Source organism: Talpa occidentalis, unplaced genomic scaffold, assembly GCF_014898055.3.
Source record: "Talpa occidentalis isolate TD23 unplaced genomic scaffold, MPIMG_talOcc4v2.1 talOcc4.5, whole genome shotgun sequence".
NCBI classification, from domain to species: domain Eukaryota; kingdom Metazoa; phylum Chordata; class Mammalia; order Eulipotyphla; family Talpidae; genus Talpa; species Talpa occidentalis.
Window position 1 is genome coordinate 125,524,168 of NW_023604861.1, and position 13,743 is coordinate 125,537,910.

Genomic DNA, 13,743 nt, shown 5'->3' on the forward strand with positions numbered 1-13,743 from the left:
AGCATCTCCTAAGGTCCACATCTATTCCTGTTTCTATGCTATGCTAGAGTCACGAAGCACCGTTATTTTTCACAGGATGCACGAACAAGTCAAACCAAACCACTGCGCAAACCAAACGTGCAAAACGAAATCATGTACACGCGCCTGGCACCAGCCTCACGCCCACCCAGCTGGCCCCTCTGAGCCTGTGATGCCCCAGGGAGCTGGGTGGGGGGAGAGGGAGAAGCTGGCAAAGGGCGCAGAGTGTTCCAAACACACCCGTCCCGGGGGGTCCCAACCACACCTGCACGGGGCCAGCGGTGGGGACATCCTGGGCATGGCTGGGAAGCGACCACCTGTCTGACTTGGGAAAGTGACCACAGGCCTAAGGGGACGGGGGAGTCCTTTTTTAAAAACATATCTGCTAAAGTGCTCTGGGCAACTGGCCGGTGGGCCAGGGGGCAGGGCACTAAAGTCTGGGCTTTCCCAAAGCCAGGATGGGGAGGCAGGTGAGAGGAGGGGCTGGGCGGGGTCTATGCATTGGGCTCTGTGCATAGTGTGGGCTTCCTGGGCCCCAGAAAGGCCTGCTGAGGCAAGGCAGGAAAGGACTGCAGCAGGAACACATCTCAAAGTGCCTGTTAGGGTTGGCTCGAAGCACAGTGAATCACGTGTCAGACATGGGGAGGGCTCCCCGGGTCCCGTGGCCCCCTCAGATGGTGTGTTGCCCAGCCCAGCCTCTCCCTCCCCCTGCAGCTGTGGCCGAGGGTGTGCAGGCCGAGGGTGTGCTGGTGGCAGCGGTGCATCCTCACTTGGGGGGCTGGTCAGTGCCTTTACCAAATGCCACTTGACCTGCCTCCGGGGGGCGCGAGGATCCGAGCCGAAGCTCGCTTTGGAACGTGGTCATCAATCTGAGAACCTGTAGGGAAGGAAGCAGAGGGTGAGCTCAGCTACTCTCACCCATGTGCTGGTGGAGGCTCCTTAAGTGCAGAGGCCAAGTCAGGTCCTCCGTGGGTATCATCTAATGTAATCCTCACAACTCCACCCGCTTCACAGATGAAGAATCTGAGGCTCAGGGAAGTTAAGTAACTTAACTTGGCACAGTATGTAAGTGGTAGAGTCTGGATTTGAACCCAGGTCTTCCTGATTCAGAGCTGACATGATTGCCACACCATGCCACCTCCACTGCTCCCAAGCCTGGGCCAATGGTCTCCTGTTGGGCACATAGACTGTGGGTGACCTGTTAGCATATGGGCCTTTGTACAAATGGCTGGGGGAGTAAGAGAGGAAGAAGCGGGGCGACCCACAGTGTTTGGGAAAATCAAAGAAGGAAACTTCAGAGGCCCTTGATCCCAAGACTTAGAAAAGGAAGACTGGAGCCCCAGAGTATAGTGGGACATCGCTCAGTCTGTCCCATCTAGGACAGACAACGTTAGTCCTATCTAGGGTGGGGAGAAGGTGGGAGTCAGCCAAATGTTTGCTGAGTCTGAGAAGACTCCTGCCAATCTTGGGTCTGACAGAGATGTGGGTGGGAGCAGAAGCCGCAGCCAGCAGGGCGATGGATTTTGGGGGCCTTGCCACTGCTCCTGGGTGGGCATCTGCAGGAGGGGCCAGGCCAGGCAGCATGGGAATCTATACCCCCTGGTTTGGCAAGTGCCACTGACTCCCCACAGCACCATCCCCTTCTGACTCCCTGCACCTGCAAGCCTGACTGGGAGCGGTGGCCCTTCGGTGGGGACAATGGCTTGGAGAAGACGGGAGACTGATGGGGACTGATGGGGAGCTCCTCTCCTCTGGGCTAACTCTTAGAACGGGAACTACCTGTTTTCCACCTGGGGGGGGCCCAAAACAGGTTGGGCACAGGGGAAGGTGTTCCCCCTGGTTTTGCCCTCTGCCTCTCATATTGGACAGCTTGTATGAGGATCTGTCTCCCCAGTAAGGGTCCTGAAGCCGGTGGAGGAATCTGGATCTTGTTTCTCTCACGCTCGCAGCACGGCCCTGGCAGAGTGGAGACGTGGACGTCACCGGGGCTGGTCCTGCAGGGCGTTCAGTTGCATTCAGGGAGACCCACCCTGCCCCCTTCATGGTCTGGAGACAATTTCCATCAAAGCCGCCTGCAGGACCTGGGCACCCTGCAGCCTCGGCTGTTCGCAACTCACTGGCTATGCCTTGGTGACTGCACTGCCCCCAGACTCTCTGCAGGATGCCTGGACGGGCACTGCTGACATTAAGGCCCTGAGCACAGACACGGCCCATATATCTTATCTGTGCTGCACCTGTTACTGCTGGCATAAAAGAAGATGAAAGAGGCATAGAGGCATTGTGGGGATTGGGTGCGGGAGGAAATGGAAGAAGAGAAACACTAGGTCTTCAGAGAGGCTGTAGAGGAGAGGGCTGGGGAGACATGGTAATGGAGGTGCAGGGTCACGGAGTGGGGAGGGTTAAGCCTTTAAGAGAAATTACCTCAGCAGCACTGCTGTGTGCAGGCCTTCAAGGGGTTCGTGGGACAAAAATAGCTGAACTTAAAAACCCCAGGGGAGCCCTGGCTGTCATGGCCTGTTAGCGCCCTCCTGCCCTACCCACCTGTGTCTGTGTGTCCAATAGGGCCAAGTTCTCGTCACTGGGGGACACTGCACAAGGCCCCCCAAGCAGGCCTCTCCTCCTGGCCCCTCTGCCCTCCCCCACCACTCCACTGTGGACACGCAGGTGCCGGTGCCGGTGGCCCTTACCAGAGAGGCTGAAGCTGGATTCGTGAAGGTCCCTCATGCCCCCATGTCGGGTGACGGGCCGGGTGGGAGTGTCCGCCAGCGGCGTTCCCATCTCTTTTTTCCCAGGATGCACAACGACAGCGACCTCCCCCAGGTAGGGAGTGCGGTCCACGCCCTTCACCTTTAAGGTCTAGTGAGGGTGGGTAAGCAGAAAAAAGGAACACTATCACCACCCAGACAGCACTGCTGCCAGCACCTCCCCGACAGCTGACGGGAGGCTAGAGCCGGCCTCTCTGCTCAGGAGCCAAATTACCACCCATGACAAAGGTTTCTTGGGACTTGAGACCACAGGGGAGGAGAATCCCTTCCAGGTGTCTCCTAACTACCGTGTACATGACTGTGCACCAGAAAATAGAGGCTGGCTCCCCCTCAACATGGTGGACTCCCCACGAACACCCAGGTAGATGCCTGAGATGCTCACCTCAACAGCACCCACCCAAAGCGAGGTTTCCCCACCAACCTGCCAGGTTCCTGGGAGTCTGTGCCTTGTGATCTAACAACTTTGTGGGGGCGGAGGCTACACGCAGCTGGTCTGGGGGTGAAAGTTCCCCGGTAGCAATACCAGATAATTCTGTACTCGCCGAGGCAGTAGAATTCAGTCTCTATTCTGTATCCTGACTGCCCCCGTTCCAGCCCCAGCTCTGCGCCTCGTAAGCTGTAGAAGTTACCTGGCCTCGCTGTGCCTGTCTCCTTCTCTGTAAAATTAGGATGAGTGTGCTACATATCAGCACTGCACAGAGTTGCTTTGAGATGAGATGCATTAACCTAGAACTGCAAGGCCAGGGCGGCCGGCCCCGCACTGGGAGCTGGCGTGAGGACTCAGGCCGGCCTCTCTAGGGCAGCTCCCAAAGACGAGGCTGGCCATTGCTCCCCAAGCAACAAGGGAACAGTCAGCCCTCTCTGGGTGAGTGTTTACTAGAGCTTGAAGCCCTTGGGGATGAGTGGAGCACAAAGCTCTAGTGAAGGCCCAGGCGGCTTATGGAATCCGAGGCTGGGTGGGACCTTTGAGATAAGACCCTAGGGCCACCCACATGGCAGTGGACTTTCCAGAGCTGGCCTGACCATGACAGTGTGGGGGAGCCGACCCAGCCAAACCCACGCAGCCTGCAACAGTCACAAGGTGGAGGGGAGGGCAGGGAAGAGCAACCAGAGGCCAAAAATGCTAACTCAGGGCAAGCCAACAAGTCTCGGCCCTGAGGCAGGGTTCCTGGAGAAGCTGGTAGCTTTCCTCCCACTCCGGGGGCCTGGGGACCCTCCCCACATGCAGTGCTCTGCTGCAGGCACCCCTTTCCCCTCCTCCAGTCATTCCCAAGTCACCCTCCAGCAGCGGAGTTTGGTGGAAACAGGGTAGGAACCTCTTGAGACTCAGAGCAGCCAGGTCAGCTGTCTCCGACGGGGCGGTTCCGCCTCGCCTCACCTTTTCCCTCTGGACCAGCTTCTTGTAGACGGTGTCCGGGAAGGAGCGCAGGGGACAGAACTTGCCGGTGCCCTCAGCACACATGAACACGCCGTTCTCATACACTACCCGGCCCCGGCTGATGGTGACCAGCGGCACGCCGTGGCAGCGCATGTTCTCATACAGGTTGAAGTCTCCTCCCTGCACCTGGGTGCTGGCTGAGATGGTCCTGGCGGGGGCAGGAGCGGGAAAGAAAGCTCTGAGCAGAGGCAAAAGTGTCACAGTTCAGTGGGAAGGGAAGAGGCTCAGTGGGAGGGAGAGAGGCTCGTTGGGAAGGAGAGAGGCTCAGTGGGAAGGGGTGAGGCTCGGTGGGAAGGGGTAATGCTCAGGCGAGGGATGTTCCCCAAAGGAAGATCCATCTCCCCCACTCCCACCCTTCTGTGTAGAAATGACAATTCCTGGCACATCTCATTTATCACTCAACTTGCATTCCAGAATGTTGTGGTGCTTACTGGGGGGCTGAGTGAGAGCCAGGCGAGCTAACCCAGGTGAGGCAGCCTGGAAGAACTCCCAAGGCCATGCTGCTCAAGAGCGCCTCCAGCTTCAGCAGGAGCAGAGGGTGGTAGAGAGCCTGGGGCCAAGGTCAGGATAGCTGCACTGTCCAACCATTTACAGGCTCTGTGCTCTGGGGATGCCCTGGTCTTATTTCTTTCAACGGTCAAATGAAAATAAGAACTCCAGGCCTGAGCACCCCACCCGGGGTGGTGTGAACATCAAATGAGCCTGTGGATGTGCAGCAGCCTTGAGGGCCTGCCCAGTGCCCTGCAGAGGGGCCGACACGGTGGGGTCTCGGGCTGCCTTGCTCACACATGCCCCTGGTGCTCACACACGTCCCTCTAGCCTGACACAAACAGCGGGCTTTACTTTGTGGCTTCTGGATCCCACACCACCACGTCGGCATCAGCTCCAGGGATGATGCGGCCCTTGCGGGGATACAGGTTGAGAATCTTCGCTGCATTGGAGCTGGTAACGGCCACAAAACGGTTCTCATCCATCTTCCCTCCAACCTGAAACATGGCAGACGTGTCAAGTCAACCAGGCCTGTGAATGTGCCCAAACCCCTGTAACCCTTGAACTGGGGCTGTGCTGCTGGTCAGAGCAGTGGTGCTGGGGACAATGGTGGCATCACCTCTGAGGGCTCCATCTGCTGGGCTTGGTGCCCACGATTGCTTACTCCTTTCTCCTTCATCCAGCAACCGTGGTGGGTGGTTGTGGTTCTGAAAGGCTGCCTACTGGGTGCAAATCTATGCCCTGCTTGTGAAACCAGTTCTATTCCTGTGCCCACTATGGATGAGTGGCACCTATCCTGTGTGCTGGACAAGCATCATTTTATCCCACCCAGCACGAGAGCTCCCAGACTTTCTTTCTGGGAGTTTCCTGAGTCGCCTCATGGATGTTCCCTGAGCTTAGTCTTGAAAATGTCAATCTTCTTGGATTCACACTCTCTGCTGCATTTGATACATGATAGGTCAAAATCAAAAATACTTATTGTTCCTGGGCAGAATAGGCGCTATTCAAATGAAGTCCTAGTCCCTGTATTTATTGAAAAGCATTGGGACAAAAGCTATCAAGAGCCTAAAAATGTTCATATCTCTTGATCCAGAAATCCACTTCTAGGAATCTGTCCTGAGGAAATCATTAGAAATGCTCACATTTACTCTCGAACACAGAGGGCTCTGCAGCCTTATTTGTTAAGCACAAAAATTTCAAACAATTCAAAGCTCCAAATATGGGGGCAGGATTAAGCTAAGCATGGCCGTTCCATTGGAGGAAATATTACTCAGTCATGAAAATGATATTTTTAAAAGAATTTTTACTGATCTAGTAAGATAAAGAGAGAGAAAAGACCAGTGGACACTCTGGCGAGGCCATGGGGCTGGGGGCACGTACCACCCCTCTCTCCCAGATGACGCTCATGCGATCCTGAACGCCGCTCACGCCATGCGGGATCTTGGTGAAGTCCTCTTTGCCCATGGCTTTCTGCTTCGTGGTAAAGGGCCGGTGATCGGAAGCCACAATGTTCAGAGTATCACTGGGTGGAGGGAAGGACAGGAACAGTAAGGGGAGGGAGCCCAGGTCCCAGAGCGTGGGACAAAGCTGGAGCCTGAGCAAGGCTGACCTCATCCTGGCCTGTGTGAGCCTCAGTTTACTCATCTGCAGCATGGGAATATGTGCGAACGTGGCATAACATGTCAGCATCACAGGAGACATTGATAAGAACCTCTGGGGCGTTGACTTTAAGAATCACGTAAGCAGAGAAAAACTGAACGTAGAGTTTAGCTGAAGTGAGAGGGTGGAGGTGGTTTTATTACCAGGAACCATATGCCAGCTTCCTCTCCTCTCCCTTCAACTCCCACCAGTCCCCGCTGGCAGCAAGCATGTGCTTGGTGAAACATTCACAAGTTCAATGTTAAGCTTTGCTAAATAACTCAAAGCCATGGCCTGCCTTGGATGTGGGGGCTCTAATGGCCCAGAAGGGAAAGGTGGGGGGACCTGACAGAGTGAGGTCTGCTTCAAAAGCCAGCGAGGGTGTGCAAGTCACTGGTTCATTGCCATGGCAGCCGTGACTTTCGTCCGCAGAGGGCCACACGGAGCAGGGGTGGTTGTAAGGCAAGGCTGGGCTCTCAAGGGGCTAAGAACTCGGGGCAGAGACTTACAAGAGTGGGAGGCTGCATCATGCTTGTGTAGCAGACTCTGCCTAATGAGGGTCCATGCTCAGAGAGCTCTGTAGGATGAGAGCTCAGAGGTGGTGAGGGCAGAGGGGAGACAATGCCCACATCGCCCAGGCCAGGGCAAACCCAGAAGGAAATGCCCTTGGAGAGCAGGGAGAGGCCTGGCAGGAGCATGGGGTCATGTGGGAGAGGGCCCATGCAGGGGCTGGAGTATGGGGTCATGTGGGGAGAGTCTAATTTTACTTGTAGAAGTCCAAAGCGATGGGAGAGCACATGGGCCACCCAAGAAGGGGACTCTAGGAGCAGAAGGCATTATTTGGCTTGGGGAGGAGACATATTCTTAGGGCTGTCAGACGAATCCGGGTCAGGCTGCATGCAGGCTGACTCCACTGGGGCCTGGCAGGGCTTAGCAGTCACAGCTCATGCCAAGTGACTAATGTCCTTGGCCCAAAGCACAGAGGGATGACAAGGCTCTTCCTGTGGCACGGGCTGGTATCTCCTTGGGCCAGATGCTGCTCTGGGACTCTTCAGACACCAGGCTTTGCTAGAGGGACCCACAGTGCCCGCTGCCTCCCCCAAGCTGCAGCACCCACCAGAGAACCTTGAGGTTTCCACTTCCTCTTTAGGGTGCTCCAACACCTGGGTAGGGTTTGGATCAGAAGGGCACCCTCAAGAGTCTTGGGCTGCGGGTCAGAGACCCCGGGAGCAGCCAGGTCGACGTCCACTCTTTAGTGGGCTAATGCTATTAAGAGCCAACTTTACAGAAAGACTCCTACACCAGGGTGCTCACGTGCAGGTGGGGTGGTCGCTCCCCAGAGAGCTTGGAGGTGCCCAGGGCTGCGTCAATACACACCAACCTATGTGTGTTGAGGTTTAAAGCAGGACTGGCTCAGTCAAGCATTTAAAAATTTCACATGCGGGCATGAAGGGATTTCTAGTCTCTTTAAGAAATCAGGATTTCAATAAAGGACAAATCCTTACTTCTGTAGATTGTACTTTCTCTGATATGTATATAAGAAATTACATCTTAAAGTAGATCACTATGAAGCATCTCAAATTTTCTTAAGAGAGATGACAACCGGTGTGGGTTTTCTATCAAGTGTTTTGTGTAATATCAATTATCACCAACAGTGTATCATGAAAGCAAAATTATAGTCATCATTAATTCCTATAAATAATGAAAATCTGAAAACTATACTCTAAATCCTATAAAAATAGCACCCATTTACAATATGTCCTGATGTAAAAAAAGGATTGACACTATTCTAATGGTTTATCCTCATAAAAGCTGACATAAAATTACAATTCTATTTAAATGAATAGAATGTATTTAAATAATTTAAATTTGACAAAATAGGCTAGATAGAAAATCTGAAATGACTCCATTAAGAATACATTTCCTCCCTGCCTCTCTGAAGCCGTGGGGGTTTTGACACAGCCACTGGGGTGGGCTGGAGGATGTAGGGCCTCTGTCCTTTTGGTACAATGACTTGGGGCAGGCAGAGGCATTTCAAAAGAGTCTCTGACCTTGGAACGGAGCCCATATTATTATAATGATTCTTGGTACTTGTTTGTCTTTGCTGTGTTGATAGTGATGAAAAGGAGACTGGTTTTTTGCAACGAAAAGCATTTTTGTAAGGGCTGATCCAGCATCTCCCCCTCCTCCTGTCTCACTCTATTTATAATCTGTCAGAGCCGTGTGCTCGGTGCCACAGCAAAGCTGTGGGCCAGGATGTAATGACCGCCACCGCACCCCCTGCACCCTGGGGCCCCATGAACTGCTCGCCTCTCCTATTTGGAAAGCCCCTGCACCCCACCTCTCCCTAGGTTGTTAACATGCAGGATGTTGAGTGTGAACTTTCCAGCTGGTGACAACCAGGATGGAAGTGAAGGAGCTGGGTGAAATAAGTGCCCGATATCTACAGAGAGTTTGGTCATGTCCCTGCAGTCCCTCCCCACCCCCCCAGTCACTGGAAGAGGCTTATCTCCATCCAGCGCTAGGAAAGCAGGAGACACAGGGAGGCTGAGGGGTGGCAGAATGGAGAGACTGCTGTTTTTCCCTCCCGCCTCCTCCAGGGATGCTTCCCTACCCTCTTCCCCACCAGTCCACAACCCAAACCTAAGGAGAGGACATCTCAAGAGGGCTAGAAAAAGAAGAGCTGGGCAACAGGAGGCCTGGAGGGAGGGTGGGGGAAGAGGAAGAGCCAGCAGAGGGCAAAGGGAAAGGAGAAGGGAGGCGGGAGAGAGGGAGGGGAGTTGTCCACACAGAAAGCCGCATGGAAACAGTGAGAAAAGGGAAGGCGAAGAGGAGAGAAAGGCCACATCGATTCTAACATAAGTCAGAGCCACAGCCTCCAGCTCCCCAGTGGGCCTTCGTGTGACATATCGATGTCCTTTGATACTCTGAATACCCACTGTTGGGTTTTATACATGCTCTTTGCTCTTCCACCTCAGATGCTCTCACGCCAAACCAAATGGCCCCTGGAGCCCAAGGGGATGGCAATCACCCCGCAGGCTGTGGAGAAGGCAGCAGAAGCAAAACCACCCTGTTGGCATGATGAAATCAAATCTAGATCTGGAGCCTCCACGGCATCACCTTGAAAACCTACAAGTTCCCTGAAAGGCAGGCCCCGTGGGCTCTGCGGCGCTGGGCCCCAGTAGCCCAGCCGGATGCCTTACTTGGCCAGCAGGCTCATGAGGTAGGTTGAGGTGTTGGTGTCTAGCCTCAGCGGAGGCACCGTGACGTAGGCGGCTGCGTGGGACCAGTCCTGGTGGTAGTAGTGCAAGCCCGTCAGCGTGGCGTGGGCCGTGGTGGTCTCAGCCAGCACCACCTTCCCTGGAAGAAGAAGGGCCAGCCGGTAAGCAGGAGGCACCTGCCGAGCACTCATGGGTCTGAGCATCTCGTCTGACATCTGACGGGGCAAGTTCCTGAGGTACATAGAGGAAGGGGCGGGCCCTGGCTCTCTCCCGTGCTTGAGTGTTTCTGGGCTCAAGGTTGGAGGCTCCCTCTCCTGAGGTCGACTCCAGGCGAGGAGGGTGGAAGGGCCCGGGCACCAGGTGGCAGGTGTGTGCGGGGGCGAATAGGAGAAGGGCTGGAAGGCTGAGGGCCATGGATGCCACCCTAGCAGGTAGTTTGACTTCTCTCAGCTCTGCGGGTGCTGTGAGCAGCTTCGGGAGAGCGGCTGGGTGGGGCCGCAGCAGGGCTCTGGAGCAGGGAAGTGGAGGTGGGATGAGTCAGGAGGTTGGGTGACCGTGAGGGTGAGACACCCATGGGCTTCCCCAGAGGGAGGCAGGAGGCGGGAGCTCCAGGGCAGTGTGGTGGAAAGGCGGGAAGCTCTGGCTCCTGATTTCTATTTTCAGGTTTGTGACTGTTTCTCCTGCTACCAGGACCTCATAGGCACCCTGAGTGGGCTGGGACTGCAGGCAGGTCCCAAAGCCTGCAGGTGTTGCCAGGTGCTCAGCAAAGGGAAAAAAATGGTACCCCAGGCTCAAACATAGGGTTCAGGAGACTGTAGGTAAGGGAGGTTGGGGCCCTCACTGCTGCCTCTGCAGGGGCTTCCCCAGCAGCCCCAGAAATGCCCCCTGGAATTGGCCCAGCATTTTATGTTGGTTACCAAGGCCACCATTAGTAAAACCGGAGACCCAAAAGATACTAATTAATGAGTCAACTGGAACATTTTACCAGACCCAGCAGAGCAGACAGACACTTCTGCAAAGCTGTCGTGCATACAAATGAGCAGAGGAAAGACTCGGGTTCTACGGGGCCGAACCCAGGTTAGTGGGATGTGCTTTTGGGGAAGATGGGGTGGGGTAACCCCACCACACGTGCAAACACCATGCCCCCTCCCCCGAGCCCAAGGACTCACCTTGCATCTTAGCAGCTGCAATAACGTCACCAGCCGAGATGCTGGACACATTGACCAGGTAAATGGGACAGTGAGTCTAAAACACAGGAAACAGCCAGGACAGTCTCAACCTGGCAAATCTCAGAAGTGCCAAGATAACCGGCCAAACAGCACTTCCCCTGCCTCCTGCAGCTCCACCCTCGGGGCTGGCAAGGACAGCACAACCTGCAGACTGGGGAACCCCATGAAGCAAGGAAGGGGCCAAGCAGCACCCAGCATCAGAGGCCAGAAGGGGAACCTCGGGACAAGACATCAAATCCTGAACCTCACATTTTCTACCAGCTGAAACTAAGACTGTGCTTACTTAAAACAAGTGACTGTTTTAATTTTCCGCCTTGAAGGTGAGGACCTAGAGACATGGATGGGGTGTTGGATTCCCCATCTAGAATGACATGCCTGTCATCTCAGGGCTGTTGTCAGGAGACGGAATGTTCAAGGTACAAGACACGAGGGCCTCAGAGCCCAGAGGCCACACCAGACGGGACGATATGGCAAAACGACCCCAGATTGCAGGTTGATCAGCTTGTCCCCTACTAAGATGTGCAAGTTTAAAGCTTGACTTCTTTGGGCTTAGATTTGAGCTAAAAAATACAAGAAGTTGCCCTTCTGTGGTTCAGATCTTTCCTTATTCTGGGGTCAGGTTCCATCAGGAATTGATAAACTAGTAATTGTTATGACAGTGAAATACTGTCCGTGGCTAGATCCCAGACTTATAAACTGTGAACGGGAAGCTTTTTCCCCAGCTGTTACGCTAGTATCTTCTCTGCCTATCCACTGAGGGGACAGAGTTTAGAACTGGCCTGAGGTTTGATGTGCTTGGCCCAAGTTATCTGACTAATTCTGAGACCAGAGGGACCTCCACCCTTTTTATTTCCCTGGGATATTGCTAATACCACTCCCTTATGTTCCTTCCTCGGGATGGCCCTAGGTCTTTCCAAAAGAGAGGTTCTCAAGGTTAGGGCCATTAGAATCACTGGTGGCCTGGTTAGAACACAGGTTACTGGCATTGCCTCCCGCCTCTGACTCAGTGGGTCTGCATAGGCTGTGGACAGGCATTTCAAAGCTCCTGTTTCTAGCCAGCGATGCTGATGCTGTGGTCCAGGAACCACACTTTGAAAACCAGTGTTCCAGAGGAGGTAATTCTTGTTATCTGAGTAAATCAAACCTCTTCATGATGCTTTGAAGGAGAAATAACCTTTGAGCAGCGCTTGGCTGTTTCCCTTCTATGACTTTTTCTGTGCACCCGTGAGTGATACTATCATTCAATTTCAGATATTAAAACTGTATGTCAGAGCTGCTGAGTGACTTGCATAGGAGCCAGGGGCTTGTACTGGTAAAGGCCCCACGCCTCTTTCTCATTCCCACAATCCCACTGCACTTGGGTCTATTCTCGAGTGTGTCACCCTGACCAGCCCAAGGAAAAATTATGAACTGCCAGAGGCAGAGATTTAAATCAGGGCTCTCAGGCCAGCTGTCTACCCTATCTGTTTAAAGAAACAGATTCTAGGGGTAACGAGGCTCTGTGCTCCCCCAGCCCCCACCAGTCATTTCCATTTGAACGAAGGCCCAGCAAGCTCAGCAGGTACAATGCAGTCAGTGGCAAGAAATCATAACCGCTCAGTTAGCAAAAGGTTTTGTTGTCCTGTGAGGCAGGTATGGTGCTGGCACCCAGCACAGAACAGGACCCTAAGGTATAGGCAGATCTGATCTCAGAGTCGAGAGTGGTGCTGTGAGCTGGGGTCCACTCACCCTGTTTGCAATGGTGATGACTCGGTGTGTGGCTTCAGCTTCCAGCTGTTAGAAACACACAGGACAGGAAGAAAACAAGTTTGACCATCTTCTCCAAGGAAACCCACACCTGCCTGAGAGCCCACCTTGTAGAAAGAGCCGGAATAACTGACACAGAGTTAAGGGATCACTGCACCAGTAGGGGTTGGCTCTGGGGCAAGCCCTGGGCTGCAGCACCGTGCTCCATCCACACTGAGAGAGCATCCTAGGCACTTCCTGGCCAGATGCCATTAGGGGCTTAATGAAGACAACAGAACAAAAGGAAACAAAAACCCAGAATCACCTTTCTCCACTGTCTGGTACATTTCCCCCCAAAGTCACGATCTCGACTGATTTCAAGCTGGAAGTTAGCTTAGATCAGGGTTTCTGAAGCTCTGCACTACTGATATCTTGGGTGGGAAATTCTTTGGGGTGGGGAGCTGTCTGGGTAATGTTAGCTGCATCCCTGCCTATACCCACTGCAGACTAGAGCTATCCATGGTGCTGTCCTGGGTAAAGGCCACAACATGTTCTCAGTGGCCAAGTGCCAGGTGGCTTCAGTGGCTTCTTGTGGTCCACTGAAGAAAGGAGCAGCTCTGGCGGCAGCCACTGAGCACCTCAATGAAAGTCAACTGCAAAGAGCAGGTGGCTATATCTGATGATGTCAGTGCCCCTCCCCGACTTGGGATAACCCCAAATGCATCTAAACACTGCCAAGTGTCCCTGGGGGCTTCTCCTAAATGGTAAGGGATGTCTGAACTGGGTCATAGGGCATGAAAGCATTGTCTTTTTAGTGGGGTTCCTCCAGAACAGAATTCTTTAGCAGAGGGGCCGGGGGATTTGTGTTGAAACCCTGCACCACTGTGTGCAATGATGAAACCAGAGGCAGGAGGATAGCAGGTCTTTAAATTACTATTGCAATGTGCAATAAGGTAGTAAGGGGAAAGAGTGTCTCCTTTCTATGGGAAGAGCACAAAGTTCTCTAATGCTCATGGGGATTTCATCCTCCAAATGCTAAGTGTTACAGTTTGGGATTTCTTCTACCATCCAAAGGTCTTTTCGTTCTGCCTTTTTTCTCCCAATTAAATTTTGGGCAACCCCGGTAGATTGACATTGTCTCCCCCAGATCGCTGAAATCAGAGTCAAATCAAGTGGTCTGGTGTCCTCCAAGGTCTGGTGTCTTTTCCAAGGAAACTCAA

General features: G+C 53.7%; 1 protein-coding gene across 4 annotated transcripts in view; it reads right to left on the reverse strand.

The window, feature by feature from the left end:
- Positions 1 to 596: 596 nt before the first annotated feature.
- The window catches only part of DPYSL5 (dihydropyrimidinase like 5), a 78,152-nt gene continuing 65,005 nt past the window's right edge, over positions 597 to 13,743 (reverse strand). For all 4 annotated transcript variants that reach the window (XM_054701256.1, XM_037528362.2, XM_054701257.1 and 1 more), the window contains exons 6-13: positions 12,527 to 12,571; positions 10,739 to 10,814; positions 9,552 to 9,708; positions 6,091 to 6,232; positions 5,065 to 5,207; positions 4,162 to 4,369; positions 2,706 to 2,874; positions 597 to 895 (exon numbers count right to left, since the gene is read on the reverse strand). In XM_054701256.1, coding sequence (XP_054557231.1) covers positions 810 to 895; positions 2,706 to 2,874; positions 4,162 to 4,369; positions 5,065 to 5,207; positions 6,091 to 6,232; positions 9,552 to 9,708; positions 10,739 to 10,814; positions 12,527 to 12,571 — 1,026 coding nt within the window. In that variant the 3' untranslated portion in view covers positions 597 to 809. The remainder of the gene's footprint in view (positions 896 to 2,705; positions 2,875 to 4,161; positions 4,370 to 5,064; positions 5,208 to 6,090; positions 6,233 to 9,551; positions 9,709 to 10,738; positions 10,815 to 12,526; positions 12,572 to 13,743) is intronic.